The sequence below is a fragment of the Manacus vitellinus genome, unplaced genomic scaffold (genome assembly GCF_001715985.3).
Source record: "Manacus vitellinus isolate BGI_N305 unplaced genomic scaffold, ASM171598v3 scaffold_31_pilon, whole genome shotgun sequence".
Lineage (NCBI taxonomy): Eukaryota > Metazoa > Chordata > Aves > Passeriformes > Pipridae > Manacus > Manacus vitellinus.
Genome location: NW_021940379.1, coordinates 421858 through 441226, shown reverse-complemented (window position 1 = coordinate 441226; position 19369 = coordinate 421858). Strand labels below are relative to the sequence as shown.

General features: G+C 45.2%; 1 protein-coding gene across 1 annotated transcript in view; it reads left to right on the top strand.

The window, feature by feature from the left end:
* The window catches only part of HIC2 (HIC ZBTB transcriptional repressor 2), a 31274-nt gene extending 13993 nt beyond the window's left edge, over positions 1–17281 (top strand). Inside the window, exons 2-3 of the mRNA XM_018076455.2 lie at positions 9173–9316; positions 15462–17281. Coding sequence (XP_017931944.2) covers positions 15498–17210 — 1713 coding nt within the window. The 5' untranslated portion in view covers positions 9173–9316; positions 15462–15497 and the 3' untranslated portion in view covers positions 17211–17281. The remainder of the gene's footprint in view (positions 1–9172; positions 9317–15461) is intronic.
* Positions 17282–19369: the final 2088 nt, after the last annotated feature.

Below are 19369 nucleotides of genomic sequence, written 5' to 3'. Positions count from 1 at the left end.
CGTTGCTGCTGTGACCTCTGACACTGGGGATTTGGCTTTACAGCCAGCTTTGCTGGAGAGTGTTCCCGATCCTTGGCTGTGCTTTGCCGCCTGCTCTGTTGTGCTGCCCCTGAAGAGGCTGAGCCAGAACAGGGCTGATGCAGGAAGAGGGCAAGACCTGACCCTTTTGGTTGTGGCCCTGACTTGGATGCCCAAAAACAGATCATGATGCCTCATCCTTTGTAATGGTGGCTCTATTTCTCTGTGGTTTGTTTGGGGACTTTTTTTCCAGCTGGGAAAATAATGGGAAATAATGTATCATTGGCAGTGTCAGTGCTGGCCTTAAAAAAGAGCAGCATGAAAGCACTGAAATCTGTTGTGGAGGGCAACGATGCAGAAGTGCTACATCTTATTTTAAAAGCCATGTCTGCCTGAGGATTCAGCCCATGCTGTAATAGTTCAGGTGTCTGCTGAATGTAGAGATCAAAATGCTCTACTGTGGCCTTTAGAAGAGGAGGTAATAACATGGCACTCTGCTCTTACATGCTGACTGAAGCAGTTGGCACCATGGCACTACCTGCTTGCTGTGTGTGGGTGGGAGCACAGCACAAGTTAATTTGGGGTTGATTGTGTTGGCAGGGATCTGCCAGAAGAGCTTGCCTAGCTGCCCGTGCTATGCTGTAGTTGTTAATGCTTTACTTTTATAAGCACTAACCTAGATCACATTTAAAAAAATTCAAAACACCTACATTATTAGAGAGAGAGATACCTGCAAGCAGAAGAGCTCTGCACACAGGCAGTGTTGGTGGCAGGAGACTCCCTTCAAGGAACACCACAACACTTTAGTGTGCCAGCTCTGCTATCTTGGCATCTGACTGGGAAATGCAAATACTTAGTCTTAATCCATCATTCCCACATGCTGACATGTATCCAAGGGGAACTTCTGTGAATGTTGTTGTTATTTCCATCTAATTTCAGCCACTGCTTTGCTTCCCAGCACCTCCCCACTATGTGTCTGAGAGCAGTGTCTTCCAGGCCTTTTATGCCAGATCTTTTGGATTTGTTTCCCTCGTGGGGGGGCAAGAAGGCCTCAGTGTGTGTGTCTTTATCAGAGATCTGGGCAGGGGCATCGAGGGCACCCTCAGTAAGGTGACAGATGGCATCAGGTTGGGTGGGAGTGTTGATCTGCTGGAGGGCAGGAAGGCTCTGCAGAGGGCTCTGGACAGGCTGGATCGATGGGCTGACTGTGTGAGGGTCAACAAGGTTGAAAGGAGGCTGTAGCCAAGGGGGGTCGGCCTCTTCTCTGGAGTAACAAGCACTAGAACAAGAGGAAATGGCCTCAGGTTGCTCCAGGGAAGGTGTAGGTTGGGGAAGTTAGGGAAAATTCTTGGTGGAAAGGGTCAATCAAGCATTGGAACAGGCTGCCCAAGGAAGGGGTGGAATGGCCATCCCTGGAGGTATTCAAAGGACGTGTAGATGTGGCACCTGGGGACATGGTTTAGTGGTGGACTGGGCAGTGCTGGGTTGATGGCTGGACTCCATCCTAAAGGTCTTCTCCAGCCTAAATGATTCTGTGGTTCTGTGTGCAGCACAGGAACAAACCCTGTGACTGGAGCAGTTGGGGTTGTTTTTACAGGACTCTTCTCTTTCTAATCCCCCTCCAACAAACCCTTTCACAGATTTTTAGATTCCTCACTAAATTCTTTAAATAATATGATCAATTAAAAACCAAATGAAAAAAAAGCCTTCTCACGCTTCCCAGGAAAATAAAATTAAGTTAAAGAAAAAGTGGATTGCAGTAACCAACCAGTCTTTCACGTGAGAGGTGGTCAGAGTTGCAACTCCTTTCTGTTGTTCTGATGTACTTTACATATCCTCTAATAACCATACTTTTGTCTTTTATAATGAAAGTTTTACACAAATAATAAAAAATACGTATCATAGAGGGAAGAAATCATACGAATTATGAAGAAAGCTTGTATGACTAAGAATTTCTACTCTGCCATTCATCCCACTGAAAGACCCAAATTCATCGGTCATTTTTGGGCACCTCAGCAAGTTTCAGCACAAACAGGTATTAGTCCTGTCTGAAGCTTTGCCTGTCTCTCACTGATCTAGTAGGATCTGGGGGAAAGAAGTTACATTTGCAAGATGGCAAACCTGAATTTATTTTCTCAGCAATTTCACTATTTGTTATGAATAACTGTCTTTAAAAAACCCCACAATAATCCCCCTTCTAGCACACCTTTGGTTTTGAAACCCACCAAACCTGACATCTATATTTGGGTTGTTGGCTCAAGAATAACAGGGAAAATGTGAGTAGTAGAGCCTGGGCCAGGGCTCTTGACTCTGACTACTGCTAGAGAAAGAACAAATGATGTGTAATGGTGCTTTCCTGACCTTTCCTCTGTTTTTAGAAACATGAAAAAATTCATCTGTGCTTTTTTTTCTGGCTGTTGCAAATAATAGAAAATTGTGAGAAAATTAGAACATAATGAAGACAAATTTTAAAGTGGTGTCTGCTGCAGGTCCTGGGTGTGTTCTCTGAATTGCCTCCTGCTTAGGGAGCAGCTGAAAAATCCAAGTCCTTTTCCAACACGTCAAAACCACCTTTTCCAAAGGATTCAGTGGCTGTGCCAAAGCCCCTTGCCTATTTGTAAGCAAATGCACACTACTGGGACTGTCTCTGCTGGAGTCAGCTTTTGCACTTGCAGCTGGCTCTATTAAATCAATTTGATGAATTACTATATACTTTTTAATTTTTCTACGGGCAGGTCCCTGCTATTTCTTGCCTGCACAAGATTAAACGAGCTTTTACATTACATACCCTGTTATAAGACTTTGATTGTGTGGGATGGGTCTGTGTCTGCTCCTGGAAGGGTCTGGGGATTTGGGATTATTGTCGGGCTTCTTACATGAGGTAACAGAGAAAAAAGGTGTGTGAAAGCCTTGTCAGCATCTGTGATGGAGGATATCTTGGGATAAGAAGGATGCCACTTATTCAGGTTCTTTACAAGAGTTGACTTGTTTGGTTTGGGATTTTAAGGTGGTTTTCCTGCTGTTAAAATATACTCTTTGAGTGAGGTCCCTGCCAAGAAACTGCCCGGAGAAAGGACTAGATTAACCCTGGATGGGCTGATGTGGTGGTCAGAGAAAGCTGGATAGCATCAGAACATCCCTCTGTCTGATGTGGCTGATGAGCCTCAGGATCTGTGTTTTCAAGCACCTGCACTGTGGCATAACAATGCCACAATTTATGGAGTCCCTCTCTGTGACAGAACTGCATGTGGCTGAATAATGAGCAGCCACGGGGCAGGGGCTGGAAGCAGCTGGGTACTGGGTACAGGTGTTTGGGAATGCACCGTGCCAAGAGGGAGGCTTTAGTCCAAACACTGAACGTATTTTCTGCATCCCCTGGGTGTCTCTTGGTGCTGTCATATGAGAGGGCTCTGCTGGAAGTGGTAAGGATGGAAGAATTTTACTTTTTCCTTCCACTCCAAGGAGTGTTATCAAGGTTTGTTGTGGCTGCTAGCAGTAGTTTGTATATGTATTACTCCTTGGGCCAGATGCTGATCCTATTTATGTAGCTATAAAACTGCCATGTTATTTCATCTGTGTTAGAGAGGTTTCAGCCTCTCTGGCTGTTTTGGGTTTTATGTTTTGGTTCTGTTTGGTTTTTTGTTGTTTTTTTTTTTTCTTTAACCGCTTTCCTTTCTGAGAGGGGAGAGCTCTGTGGGAAGTGATCCAGCAAACTTTTAAAATAACCTTTTAGTGTGGGTTTGTTGTTTTGTTGGTTTTGTTTGTTTTTTGTTTTTTTTTAACTCTTGCTCAAGCTTTTAAATATGTGAATTGTCTCTGTGAATTCTGAATGCCTCTGAAACCTGCCAGCCAAGCCTAAATCTCGCAGGAGGTGTGGCCACATTTGTGTTCTCAGAGCTCTCTGGCACAGACACCTGGTACACCTGTGTCTCCTGCTGGTTTCAGTACTGTCACAACTTCACCCCTCATGCCTGTTTCTCTGGTACCTCCTGTTTTTCCCAAGGTTATCTTCTAAAAATAGAATCTGCTCCAGATTTTCACTCCCCCACACCCATCTTGAGAAGAATAATTACCAATGAGATGGTTTTAATAATGCTGAAAGAAGGAGGGTTGTGCATTCTGCTTTGCTCTTTGAGGCTTTTTTTTTTCCTGACAGGAAAAAAATGCACAAATTTCCTTGTAATTTCCTTAGGTGACAAATGTAAAGTGAGTAGTTTTTTAAATAGTTAAGCTTGAGTATTTAAACATCTGATAAATCATGGGCTATCTGAAGAATAACATTGTAAATGTTTTGGCACTAACAGAATTCCATGCAAAGGTCTCAATCTGAGTATAAAATCTTGTAGTTTCCTTTACTGTTTTTAGACTGGTGGAGGTAACTGTTCACCTGTCCAGAAACCAAAGCCATGATCAACCCAGGTGAGCAGAGATGCTTTGGATGACACTGTTATCTGTCAGCACATGATACAGCAGCCAGAAATGCAAACATTTAGAGAGTTTTTAAACCAGAAAAAAAACCCTCTAAAATGAAAGAAATAACTGAATGAAAGCATGTAAGGGTTTGAGTGGATGATGCTGACTTTACTGTCCTCTAAACTATGTCTGCAGCAGCCCAGAGCTTATTGCCAAGAGAAATTAAAGAGGTGTCTCTGTGTGCTGTGTGATGTAACTGGTGAGCAGGTGCTCTGGTGAAGGGTTCCCTGTGTCTGATAAGTGCCTACAGATAGAAATGCTCTGTGAAGGAATCACTGCTGGCACACTGACACATGCTGGCAAATTAAACTGTGTTTGGTGGAAGGATAAGAATCTACTACAGCTCTTTAAAATCACCCTCATCGTGATCACCTCGTGATAAAACATTAATTTCTCCAGTGTGAGTGTAAGCATAGCACATTTCCCAGATGATCTCTTAAAATAAAAACAGATTGGTGCCTGTGTGGACCAAGTCAGCACAGCCAGTCAGTGTCCAGTGTTACTGCCCAGGGCTCAGGATGAAATGGGAATGGCGATGGTGCCTCAGGTTTTACAGCTGCCTCTGTGCCCGACTCTGACAATTATTTATTACCACTAATATTGTGCTTTGTAAACTCTTACAGTGCTTTATGAAGTAAGACATGTTTTCTATTTTAAAGATCTTATAATCTTGTGGGCTGATAAGGGGTGCAGATTATCCCTTGGATGTTCATAAATAGCATTAGCACTAAGAGTTTTATTAGCGCTGGGTCCTTTCAAGCCTGGGGCTCTTTCTTTTTCTTAGCAACACATCCCTAGTCAGGTGCTGAAATAAGGATTTTGACACCGTGATGTTCCAGGCTGGCACAGTGTGGGCATTCTTTTGTTTTGCTTATAGTGAAAGAGCAAAACCCAAGCAGAGTCCCAGTGCACTGGCTGTTGCTCTGCATGGGTTTAATCCACAGCCTTTGCTCGCCTCTCTGAGACTGCAGATCTGGAGTTTGGGGGATGGCAGCAGAGAGCAGGCTCGGGAGGTTTGTGTGTGTGTTCTTGCGCGTGTTTTAAATAAACAAACAATGGAACAGCAACTCCAACAAATTGTGAGTGGTGCTAATTTGTTATAGTGCTGTCTTGCCTTCTGGCAGTGTTGATTTAGGAGAAGCTGAGCAGACTGGAACGGATGCAGGGAGCTGCCGGTTCTCTTGCTCTGGGATGTGTACATGGTTCAGTGTAAAATGCTTCTAGGGGTCCTGTCCTGAGGAGCTTTCAGATTACAGGGTAAAGCACATACATAGGCTTCCAATCCCCTTTTCAAAACCAAATCTTGGCCCAAAGTACCTTACCCTCTGTCTTGCTCCTCCCCTTCCACTTCTTTAAAATGAAGAGATGTTTCAAGTCTTAATTCATGACAAAAGCCTATAATTTGTGTGTTTTGAGAACTGCCAGAAAATCCTTGACCTTGACAAGAACAGTGTGTAGGGAAGGGAAGGAGGAAGATCCTGTGCTTTGGACTGTAGCAAAGTTTTCAACACCCCATGACCTTGCTGGGCTGCCTTTCATAATGTGCCTGGGGCTGTAGTCCCCTGAGAAGCTCTCTGGCAGGGAGGGCTGGCCAAACACACCCGAGTATGTGCAGCTCTGCACCACTGTTGTGAGGGCTGCAGGATAAAGCTGGCAGGATGGGAGCCAGGCATATGGTGAGAGAGATGCCATTTTGGTCCAAGATGGTTACTACCCTGCACCCCTCAGTGTTAACTCCTGCAAGCTGGTGGTATTAGCAGTACTCTGGATGCAGGTGCTCCTGTGCAGATTGCTTCTCTCTGCAGAAAAGTTTGCTGAGTCCACACAAGAAATAAAAATAAGAGGATCTTTATCAAACCCTTGCTCTAACAATTCATGTAACTAAGGAGCCTGAGTCACAGTGGATGGTCCCAGCTCCTGCCTCATCCCTGTCCTGGAGATCCCTGCCCAGCTGCAGGGACAGTGGAAAGGGTCGTGCATTTGCTCCAGTACCACTGCATTTCACAACCTGCTATCAGCTTGTACCTGTGGTGACTCAGAGCCCTAAAGTGCTGCAACCCCGAGGGTGCTGTAGGACAGTGTGGGCTGGAGAAGGGTCATTGGACATTCCTCCTCCTCTCTGTGCTGTGTGTGCCCCCAGAGCAATGCTCAGTGTGAGGCTGCCACCCTGTGCCAACTGCCCTACCCTACTGAAGGACAGGGCCCAAGCCTAACGCTCTCTAGGATTATCTGGGAGGTAGCAACAATCCTTTAGTCATGTCCTAAGTTCTTGCATTGTAAAGGGACAATTCTGTACATCAAGGCTCAAAGGTAGCTGGGAAGCAGAAAGTTTGCATACCAAAGGGGTCTTAACTGGTGGATGGGTGGAAGAGATCCCTCCTTCTGTGTGGGCTGAGCTGCTGCACTCAATCTATGGGTATTCTAGTGCAATAAGGAGTAAATAAATAAATAAAATAGATTAGCATCAGACAGTGGAGCTGCCTTTACTACTTGCAGTGCAGGTACAACTGAAACGGAGCTTTCTGGGTTGTTGCAGGACTGCAGAAGAGCCCAGTGGCTGTTGCTGGTCATTAGCTGGTCACAAGCTTCTGAAGCTTTTATTTGTTTTGTGCCACTGCCGTGTTCCTGAGATCAACTGTGCTCTGCAGATATGCAGGAATTTTTAGTGCCTGGCTCTGCCTGACAAGATCTGCAATGTCCGTGCCTCTCCTCTTCTCCTCCCACTAGAGGTTTGGGTAATCTTAGGCTCCTTCATGTCAGCGGTGAAAATAAATTAATATACAAGTGCTCTGTTTAGGAATTGGCAGGAAGCTTCATTTCTGACTGCAGTGGGATGTTCTAACAGTAGGAAACACCTTTGGTTTAAGCAGTTCTCTGCTAATCTCTGCCCTAGAGGGGAAATACAACTATGGAGAAGAGCTCTTGCTTCACAGAAGCAAAAAAATCTGCATTTGAGCTGCTATTCAAGATGTACCTTTATGCAGCATTTGGCCTTTGTTAAACTGGGTACTGCTGGTATTGCTGAGGGTTTTGCAGTTGTGATGCTGGCAGATGCAGCCAGAAGCATGTTGCTCCTATGCAGTGCAGAGTGTGATCTTCTGGGGAGGGGGAGCTCCGAATCCCTGGGGCTCTGGCCCATTATGCTTAAAGCTGCAGGGTAGTTAAATGTGGGTTGGCCTGTTCATGCTGGCACTGGCTGTTCAGACTAGTTCAGCAAATGCTCTTGGCTCAGCACAGCCCAGGTCAGTAAGCAAACAGTTGCTTACATTTCACTTCTTCATTGTATTGACAAGATTTGAAAATCTTCAGTCTATAGCAGTCAAAACAGGGTGATCTGAATACAAAAGACCTGTTAGTTCAGTGTGACAGGGATTTAGTTATAGAATTGTGGGGATAAGTATGCAGGTGGGAATGGTGGGAACACTGACCTGGGCCTGAGCTGAGCCCAGCCCAGCAGATGTCCAGGAAGAATGACCTCTCTTATATTCAGTGTCCTTTTCATGAGGACAGTTTCTGTTTCCCAGGCCAGAGTCCTCCTTTATGTTCTCTCTCATCCAACTACATTAATTATTGTAGGTCTTTTTCATTTGGCCTTTTATCTTTTAAGGTTGATAATCAATATTCTTCTCACTTTCTAAATGTAAGATTTCTGTCTTTGGCAGCACAGCTGGAGACAGGCAGCCGTCAATGTGAAAAGAGCTATGCAGATGTTTTACTTCACTCTGAGGGTCTAAAAACCTATGTTAAATCCCTGCCAGGCTGCAGGCTTTTTTCTGTACTGTTTTTTGGGGGTTTTGTTTGATGGGTTTCACTGGAGCAGTTTCAACACTTGTAGAGAGGGACCTGTGCTTAGCATCTACCCTCAGACTGCCCTCCATGATAATCCTGCTGGAGCTGATTACGGGAAGTCTGTGGGAAGGAGGATACACACTGCAGAAGATACAATCAGCTTGTCAAACTTAGGGTGTCTGTGAGATGTGCCTTTCCCTGATGTGGAAAAGATGATGTTGCTTTTTCCTTTGGGCATGGGAGGGTGGAATTTTAGATCTTAAGTTTTGCGACTCTGGTACAAGCTGCAGTTCACCAGGAATCAACTTGATCTCCAGTCTCTAAGAACGTAGATTAAATTATCAGTGAATAATTATGATTATACATAGGAGAGGGTATACAGTATCTTCTTCTCCCATCTTGCACCAAAGTATCCAGCCTGGCTCAATGCCATACCATCTCTAGGCTTGGGAAGGGGCACAGGGAAATGGGGACAACACAGAGGATCAGCATTTAAGAGTTTCTTCCGTTGCCTGTACTGTGTGGGAATGAGACCACGAAGCTCTGGCACCAGGCTATTCCTGTCATAGAGGCATTTCTAAATGGTGATGATATTTAGTTGCCTGAATTTCTGGGCATAATGAAGCTGGTGCAGACATCCTGGAATCTGCTGGGTTTGGATACATATGGACTGGTCCCCCTGAAGCTCAGTGACATTGGGAGTCCTGAGTGGAGGCGGCCAGAGTCAAAAAGAAACTTGCAGAGTCCTCCTGCTCTGCTGCCGTTGCAGTTCAGCAGTTGTGGGGAGATGGGTGGAGGGGAGGTTGTTCTGGTAGTTACATATTTAAGGCAGGTGGCCGTTTTAAAATGTACGTTTCAATTTTGATTGCAGTTTTTTAATTGCATTTAACAGCGTCCCTGCTGGTTCTCCATTCTGCATCCGTGCAGCCACGTTCTATTGATGGCCTGTTGTGATTTCAATGGAACATCATGGGATGTACCTGGCACGTCGGGCAGCACTGGATGGAGGTGCCTTTAGCCCAATGTACCTGGCATGGTAAGCGGCAACCAAGTGGTTAATCTGCATTCTACTGCTTGTAGTCTCAGCTTGTGTAGCAAGGTGTTCCTGCTTTGCTGCAGCCTTGCACTGACTGGAAATCACTTTGCTCTCCTAATGTTAGTGCTTTCATGCACGCAGGGCCCCTACCCTTTCCACCCATGGAGACCCCCCTTCCCTGGGAAGTTTGCCATGCAGTAGAGAAAGGCTTAGCCACGTCAGGCTCTCCTTGTTATTCTAGAACATGAGAGAAGGGACTGGGAAATCGTCTGACTCTTCTTCTTCTCTCCTTTTTGGGCCAGGAGCTGGTAGCAGTTGAGCAGGTATTGCCCACGTACCAAATGTTGCCGCACAGAGGTACCAAACAGGTGCTTGTGCCCACGAGCAAAGCTGGATCTGCGGGAGCCGCCTCAGGGAGCCGGGAGGGCAGTTCTGCCTGGCACTAATTGCAATGTAATGAACTAAAGCAGGGCCACTTTAAGTTTGGTGATGTGGCATCCTCTGCAAAATTAGCCTCCATTTTCCTTCTCCTTTCCATGTTCACACCTGCAAAATCAGCTGCACATCCTGCTCTGTCCTGCATGTTGCTTTCTCTCCCCTCCCTGGCTCTGCAGCCGTGTCCCCGGGTCACTTGACATGTTGGTCTAAGCTATTTTGAAGTTCAAAATATTTGTGTGAGAAAAACAAGGGTGCTGCATCCTGTTTTCTGCTTAAGCCCAGTTCACAGAACTTTTGCTGCTCCACTGCCAATGATGAAAATGCATGTTCTTGCTTCTGCTTCTGAATTCTGTTGTCTGTCTGCTCGCAGGGGCTGGGGATAGGGACACATTTGGGCTAACACAGTTCCAAGCATTACTCCCTGTGCTTCTGCCGTTCTGGAATGTGAATACCTTTAAAAGTCATGGGCTAATGACCTGCCAGCTGCAGCTCCTGGGGGGCAGGTTAGCGGCCATGAACCACCCACTTCACTGATACCTCGGGACAGTCCTGGAAATAGGTTCTGTTGGGATGTGGGAGAGGAAGATCAGATGGGCCAGTGAGGAACAGGAAAACTCTTTCCAGTGGGGTTGTCAAGTGCTCAAAAGAAGTTGGTTCATCCGGAACTGAAGGGTGCAGAAGTCATTGGTTTCAGTTTCACTCAGTTCCAGGAGCAGCTGGACACAGCATTTTTAATGTCAGAAACTGGTGGGAGAGAGCAATGTAGGAAACAGTGGATTTAATTCTGTCTTGTTCTTCCCCATGCTCACCACTGCAGTGTCTGCTCAGTGCAGCACAACTGCTTGGGAAGGTGGAGAACTAAGGAAGCAGGCCACTACCTCGTCCTAGGTCTGTTATAACATGCACAGTAGGCTGACGCTTTAACAGCATCTCATTTGCTATATCACATCTAATCTGTTTGTTGGTTTTTATCTGCAGTACTGTTAGTTCACTGCTCAGGTGCTCGGTGTCTAGCCTTCTCATCCATCCACAAATCCTCTACGTGAAATGAGTGGTTCCTTAGATCTGTTTTTGATTGATTCTTTGCTTCACTGGTGTTGCTGCTTAAAAGGTAAACAATATTCATGTGCTGCAATCTATAACTCAGAGATGAAATCAAATATCATCTCCTGCCAGAAGTTGCTAAGATAACACATTTACCATTCATTCAGCAATTACTTTTAGGAGGAGATTTAGTGATATTAAAGAGAATCAAATCTGTAGTGAATATGTAGATTTTATACTGTTTAAAGGGGTGAAGTGATTTCTCTTCTCCTCTACTTTAGCAAATTAATTTTCTGTGATGTCCAGAATCTTTGTGGAAATTGAGAGAAATTTAAATTTTCCCCGCTGTGTAGTGAGAGCAGCACAGCTCCTGGAGCAGCCTGTGTGTTCTGCACACCCTTCCTGCCCTCAGGGTGCCAGAGTGCCCCAGGCTGGGCACAGCAGCAGGCAGGCACCCAGCTCCTGGGGCAGCATTGCTTAGGAAGACACTGCCGGTGCTCAGCTTGCGAAGCTTTGTTTGCTGTGTGGCATCTGCTTGCAGCATCACTGCATTCTGTGATTTGTGCCCTGTATCTCTCATGTCTTTGCATGTGCTGTGTCTCAGTGTCGTGGATATGGTGGAGGCAGTGGAGAGCCTCAGTCTTGCTTCACTCCCTCCTTGCACGGCAGTATCTGAGCAGGTTCACTGCTCTGAAAACTGTGTCTTGAATGCCAAGGAATCAACCTGAATGTGGGAAAAGACCATCACTGATGCTCTTTGTCCAGAGCCTTCTGTGATCATGTTTTAAATGCAAAGGAGTGAAATTTTGCACACCACATTCAGTGATTAAAAACTGGGGCCCCAGTGAGATCATCTATGTATTCTTGAGGTCTGGGGTTTGGTTTATTTACTAGAAATGCATCTAAACCTTTTGTGAGCCAGGGCTCCTCTTAGCTGGGAGTATGTCTTATCTGTCTTTTTGCAGGAAACAGGAAAGGAAGGGTTATTAAAAATGATATTGAGATAGAAGAAACATAAACCCACTGTGATTTTTCAGCACTTTGGGGGTTGTGGTGATGTTATTCAAAGGTAAGGGTTTGTTAAGAGACAGTCTCTGCAAACTCATGGATAGCAAGGCCTTTGTAAGGGCTGCACCTGCCATTTGTTTGGTTAGATCTGCCAACTTTTATATGGGATTTAACCTCGGAGTTGTCCTTGGTCCCATGCTTTCAGCTAGAAGTGAGATCCTGGGAATGCCATAAGTTAAGGAATAATGCCTGCTTGTCTTTTGCTAACACCTTTCCCAACACACCTCTCTTCCTCCACCTCTGAAATGCATCAGTGCTAAGGAAGGGTTTGTGAATGGTCAGCTCTGGAAAATATCTGGAATGATTTGGTTTTGTTCAGGACTGCACAAGATGCACAAGGCAGGTTGCTCTCAAGCTTTTGTCAGCAAAGGGATGTCAGTCAAAGGAGTGTTCCCTGAGCCATATTGCTGTCCTGGGGGGCAGTTCTGACAGAAATTCAAACATGGTGCTCTAAGCTTGGCTGAAGGCTTTGCTGCCTTGTTTCATTGCATTCATTTTGTTGGGGTTGCTAAACCCATGTTACCCTTCAGCTAACCAATTCAAATTTGATAAGCAGTGTTACAGTGCTCACACCTGACCACTGCTTTTAAAATCTACTAAAGGTAATAAGCTATCTCTTACCTATGTCCTACTGAACATGAATAGTTCTGTAAGATTTGACATGTGAGATAAATAGAGGTAATTTAAACAAGTTGTACTATGCTAATTTTTATGCTGCAGAACATACTGAAGCTTAATAATAACATTATCTTCCTCATGAAGGTCAGTAAAAAGCAGAATTACAATTCTACCTGATTCCAGGGCTTTCCCTGCAGGCTCATTACCTGGTTTCAATATCATTTAAGGCAGAAAGAAAGAACAAGAAAAAAAAAGTACAACTCTAAAAATATTTTGCATTAGTAGCTGCAGTGGGCCTTGACTCTTTGCAAAGGCTTAGACAACTCATATACAGAGATTTCTAGGCCTCTGCTTCAAGTGCCACATGAATGGGAAATAAGATCACTTTTACTTGAGTAACATACTCCTTTTTTAAATTTTATATTTTATTAGCTTGTTTAGGCAAAAAATATTGGCTGTGCTGTTTCCCTTCCTTTCCCATCCCTCCCTTTCCCATGTTTGTCCTTTATGGAACACTTAAAAATCATATCCAGGGATTTTGTGTGTTACATGCATGAAAAAGCCCCGTTATGTTTGTAGTGAAAGAGTACAGCACCAGGCTGTCTCTGCCTATCCTGAGCAGGATGCATTTATATAGAGAGAATGCTGTGTTTTGTTGCAAGCCTGTCCTTCCCTATCCATGTATCTCAGTGACCCAGGAGTTAAGGGCTTTTACTGGCCTGGTTAGATAAAAGTGGGTATTTGGTGCCTCTGTTGTTGCTTCTTCCTCTTAATCAGCAATTCTGGAAGCAAGCCACCAGACCCAGCCACGCTGCCTGCGTGCTGCAGCTCTGATGTAACTAATTACATCAAAACTTGTTTTTAAAGTGCTCAGCAGTGCTCAGTGTCAGTAATCCCTGTCCTGTCACGTTTTTGTGATGCTGCAGGGTGACTTTCTAGGACAGAAACACTATAGGTGGAGACAAGCACCACGGCAAGCCGGGATTTCCTGCTTTTGGCTGCCACCCTTGCTAAAGCCAGTGACCTCTGGGAACACCAGTTGTGTCACAAAGGCACAGTGGTGAATCCACCAAGGTCCTCTTGGGTTCCCATCTGTTGCTGAAACAATATAGAGCAGGAAAGCAGAGCAGCCTCTGTAGCCATGGGTCAGGGGGACGAGCCAGAGGGATCTGTGTGGATGCTGAATTCGGTGCAGCTGCACTCAAGAGCCACAAAATTCTACCAAAAGCATCAGCAAGTACCAGGCTGACCAGCAAACCAAGGGAAGAGCCCTGTCCTGAGAAAAAAGGGAGGCACCTGCTTGGCAGATCTGTTTGTAAAAATATCAGGGTAGTCAGGCAACAACACTGGAGGAAAAATCGCATTTGTTTACTTTTTGATAGCTTTTTTCATAAGGCAAAATCTTTTTATTGCGCAGAAAAGGATGATGTAAATTTACCACCTTTCTGATAATGAAATCTTTATTTTTATCATCAGTTAGTAAGAATCAGGTTTGAAGGAAGTAGTTTTTAACACTGACAGCATCACTCTTTCTTCTTCTTGTGTATATATGCTTGGCACAAGGGAAGATAATGCAGTCTGATGCTTCATCATTTGAACTCTGATTGGACAGAATGTGTTAATGGGTCTCACAGACAATAAAAACATTAACTGATGATGATTTTATGAGAAAATTTAAGCTCTTCATTTCTCTGTACTTATGACCTCCTCCTTCTTCAGTAGAGAAATGCTTCAAATAATATGATGAATTGGGAAGGGAAGGAAGTGGAAGGCTAAATGTGGCTATTGTATGTTTGGTATTTAATTCCTACATTTGAACCTCAGAAACAATTTTGAACCAACTTTAACAGATAAATGTCCATTACAAGAAGCAGTTGGCACTTGCAAACAAAAAAAAAATCAAGAAAAAAAGAATCTTAAATTGGTCTTGGATCCCTGAATGCAGACCCAGATTTAAATTCTGGCATTTAGGTTTTGTGATATCTCCCAAATGTACAATTGCAGTTGGTTCTGATATGCCTCAAGCAAGGTGTTTCCTACAGTCCATACTACTGGAAAAGCCAATATAAACATCTAACCTAAAATGCAACATGACTACTGTTTGTGGAATACATACATGAAGGCAACCACTATTTTCCTCTCTTTCCAGTATTTCAGGGTAGAAAGACTGTGAGATATGATGTTTTCAGTTTTAAAAAATTCCTTCAAAACTAAAGAAAGAACAAAATCAGCTTAAGAAAACTGTCAGATTGTGAAGACATTTGGTGGCACTTAGCTAGCTCAGCATCCTGAATTTCAGCCAGTTGAGGGTTGATTCTAGCCCTTCATGTCAATGGATTGGGATATGGACATTGCCAGGGGGGTGGTTTTTAAAGCAGCTTTTCATACTCTTAAGGAGGCTTCCCATTCACACCTCCGTGTGATTAATTCCATCTTCAATGGATTTAGTTGCTACATGTCATTTTTCTCAATCCCAGCTGGGTGTTATAAGTTTTCAACGTGTAAGAGCCAAGAAACAAACTACATGTTAAAGCAGAGAAGCTGCAGCTTATGCTAATTATTTTACATGCTCAGATATGCAAATGACAGTGAAGTAGATGTTTCTTTTCTCTTCCTCTTTTTCTCGCTCCTCATCCTCCCTTCAAAACTGTGTCAGGAGAGGGATCAGCTTTCTCCCATTCCTAACCATTGCTTTCATGCTGGTGCCTTTTGAATAGTAGCTCCAGCCAGCAACCATTGCTTTTGTAAATAGATAATTACAAATCTGATTTTTGAAAGACTTGAATCAAGTCTTAGCACGAGAGATACTTCTGTCTGTACTCCAAGCAGGATCACAGCTTGCAGGGCTCACTGTACTCAGATCTCCTTAGTCAGAGTCAAGCCTAACACAGACTGCACCATGTTAAACCAGTTTATTAAATGTAACCTGTTTGAGTGGAAAGAGCAGGTTCACACCTCTCATCCTCCTGTTTTGCAGGTGGTAAGGTGAAGGTGAGAGGAAGAGAAGGTGGAGATGGAACTGCCAAATCATGCCAAACAACTGCTACTGCAGCTGAACCAGCAACGAGCCAAAGGTTTCCTCTGTGATGTGATCATTGTGGTAGAAAATGCCCTGTTTCGTGCCCATAAGAACATCCTGGCAGCCAGCAGCATGTATTTCAAATCCCTTGTCCTGCATGACAACCTGATAAACTTAGACACGGACATGGTGAACCCCACCGTGTTCCGGCAGATCTTGGACTTTATTTATACTGGTAAGCTCTTAACGACTGACCAGCCTGGTGAACAGAACTTTAACGCTCTCCTCACCGCAGCAAGCTACCTCCAACTGCACGACCTGGCAGCTCTCTGCAGAAAGAAGCTGAAGCGGAACGGCAAGTCCTTTGCTGGCAAGGCCGGTGGCCTTGGTGTTGGGAGATCTGCCAGGAGTCAAAGACTTTCCACTGCTTCAGTCATCCAAGCTCGCTATTCAGGGTCAAACGAGGGGTTGAAGGGCTCGCACTCAAAGGAGCTGTCAAAGGGAAAGCTCTCTGATGACGAGGTCTTCATCAGCAGCTCCAACCAAGAGAACTGTCACTCCTTAAGCAGGGGAGCCAGCAAGAACGGCGGTGGGGGCGGCAGCGCGAACGGGAGCACCGGTGACCAGGAGCTCGGCCTCGACCTGTCCAAGAAAAGCCCATCGCTCCCTGTTGCAGCCTCCCACGATGACACGCAGCACAGCGAAAGCCAGCACGGCTCTCCCCAATCTGCCTCAGCCCCTGCAGCCAACAGTGCCTCATCGTTCGACGAGTCGGGGGTCGGAGCCCCCCACAGCATGGCGGACAGCAGCGACCCCATGGAGATGGATCTGAGCGAGGAGTGCCACCACGCCCTGACCGAGGGCAGCCAGCGCAAGGGCCTCCGGCACTCGTCCCGCAAGAAGGAGTGGATCAAGAAAGACAACGCCTTTGACCGGAAGGAGGGGAGCAAAGACAGGGACGAGGGCGAAGGGCTGCCCAACGGTATCCTGCTGGGGCCCTTGTCCAAGTCTGTGGAGAGGAGTCTGGCCGGGGCCTACGGCGCAGACCTGCCCTACCCCTGTAAGGAGGAGGTGGAAAATGGTAAGGAGAACAGTGACGACAGCGGCCAGAGCGAGAGCGAGAGCGGCGGCCACACCAGTGCCAACTACGTCTACCGGCAGGGGGGGTTCGAGCCAGTGGCCTACGGTGACAACCTGTACGTCTGCATCCCCTGCGGCAAAGGCTTCCCCAGCTCGGAGCAGCTCAACGCCCACGTGGAAACGCACACCGAGGAAGACCTTTACATCAAGGAGGAAGGCACATACGGCAGCAAGGATGAAGCCGAGGATTTGTCCAACCCCAATCAATCCTACGCTGCGGAGTCCCGGCCCTTCAAGTGCTCAGTGTGTGAGAAAAGCTACAAGGATCCAGCCACGCTGCGGCAGCACGAGAAGACTCACTGGCTGACGCGGCCCTTCCCTTGCAACATCTGCGGCAAGATGTTCACGCAGCGGGGCACCATGACACGGCACATGCGCAGCCACTTGGGGCTCAAGCCCTTTGCCTGCGAGGAATGTGGGATGCGCTTTACCCGGCAGTACCGACTAACAGAGCATATGCGTGTCCACTCAGGAGAAAAACCTTACGAATGTCAACTGTGTGGTGGGAAATTCACCCAGCAGCGCAATCTGATCAGCCACCTGCGAATGCATACCTCTCCCACATAAGCCAAAGACTCCAGAATGAGCTTCGAGCCCATCCGCAGTGATTTACCTTTCTGTAGACTTGCTGCTTAAAAGAAAAAAAAAAGAAAAAAAGAAAAAAAAATACCAGACAAAAAAGGGGGCAGCTCCCCATACTCTGTTCAGTCATGGGAGGCCTAAACAAATGTAGCTTTAACATTTAAAAAAAAAAAGTTCCTTTTTTTCCTTTTTTTAAAAAAAGAAAGGTCCACAGCCAAGCTGATGCATTTAGTCCAAGTCTCCCTCCAAATCCTGATGATCTGGCAAGAAATGCCACTTCTTTTTGCACACTTCCACTTCATTGCCATGATAATTATCTGGAGCAGGTAGGGGGACCTTGGGGAACTTTCAGCCTCTGATGGCTCCCCCCTCCCTGCCTCTTTCCTTTGTGTTACTGTCACCTCACCTCCTCTCTTAAAACCAAACTCAGTAGGGGTATTTCTTGCCATTAAAAAGAAAATACACCTTTTCAGTGGCCTAAGTAGCTGTGAAATAACATAGCATTGCATTCAGCAGTGCAGAAGCTGTGTCTGTGGACCATCTCACAGGGTTGGCAGCCCCTTCAGAGGCTGTGGGAAAGCCGTAGCAGAGATAGAGCCCACCCCTCGTGCCCTGGGCTGGGCTGGTGGGGAGAGAAGCTCCCCAGGGCTGCACCAGCCCAAGTATTTAACTTAAATGGTGAAGCCTCCTTCACCATCCCTCCCTCTTTTGCTTTTGATCTTTATCCTTGGCACATGTAACCACGTGCCACCTTCTCCACAAAACACAAAAACCTCTTTTGCCTTACCCATGACTGAACAGGGACTGTATGCCCTGGGAATTTCTTTCAGTGAGCAGGGGGTCGTCTTTACTTTTCTAGTAGTTTCGTATGAATATTCTTTGCTTAGAGGTACTTGTTTTATTAAAGGAAAAACCATTGTAACGTTTATGTGAATGTTTGAACTGGAAGGTCTGAGGTTAATTCTAGGGTGGGTGGGTGGGGAGGGGGTTTGATGTAGGCTGGACTTGCTACAAGTTCCATAGGTACTTTTTTATTATTTTTTATTTTATTTTTTGTGTGTGTGTATGTTTTTAGCTTTCCTCCCTCACTAAAGAGCGAGTCTGTGTGGACAGACTTGTTACCTTTGCTACCTCTTGAATTCATGAGAACAATAAGATGGTTAGTGAAAGATTAGGCATTTTTTTTCTTTTATTGTAAGTAATTAAATGTATAAAAGTAGAAGCTAAATTAAAGTTAAGGGATTTTTACCACCCCGTCCTTCCATCAAAAGTCAACTAGAGAAATGTTAAAGCAAAGCTTGGCCAAAGACAAAGCAAAATATACATTGAGCCAGAGGCTGTGCTGGCTGCTCGGACTGGCTCAACTCGCAGTCTCTTGGCTGTCTGTAGTCACTTTTAGATAAAAGCAGAAAACTTCTCTGAGCTTTTTGGGCCCTTTCCAGCTTTGTTTATTGAATCTGGATATTATGGGGAGGGGAAAATGTCCCCCTCATCTTCCACTCCCCCAGCACATCTGGGTCAGTCTGTAAACACCTGGCAGGACAGAGGGTGAGGGCATAGCAGCCTATAATTTACTAGAATCCAGAGTGCAATAAGGTGGGGGAGAGGAGGAAAAAGCAAACCAAAGTGTTTCATATCCTCCCTTTTAGACAATTTAACACACGCACACAAAAAAAAAAAAAAGGAAAAAAATGAAAAGAAAAAGAAACAAAATGTTCTTGCAACATCTGCATAAGACATCACAGCCAACAGCTGCTATTGGTTTAGGAGAGAAGACAGAGAACGTTGCCCACCAATTCTTGGCCCCCTTGACTTTGTTGGCGTGACCTTGTGGAAAGCTATGGCTTATTTCAAGCCTCCCGTGACTGTGGTGGTAAAAATTCACAGCCAGTAGAATCATCCCTTCTGAAATGACTAAGGTTTACACTTGCGTTTGTTTGTTTTTTTTTTTTCATTTGTTGGTTTTTGTTTTTGTTTTTTTTCCACTCAAACCAGTATAGTCTCTATGCGTAAGGTTTACCAAACCTCACGTTTTGTCTTTTTTAAAAAGAAAAAACAAACAATTTTTTAAAGTTTCGACCAAAAAAAAAAAAAAAAAAAAAAGAAAAAAGTGAGCATGTTTGACTAAAACAAAGAAATATAAG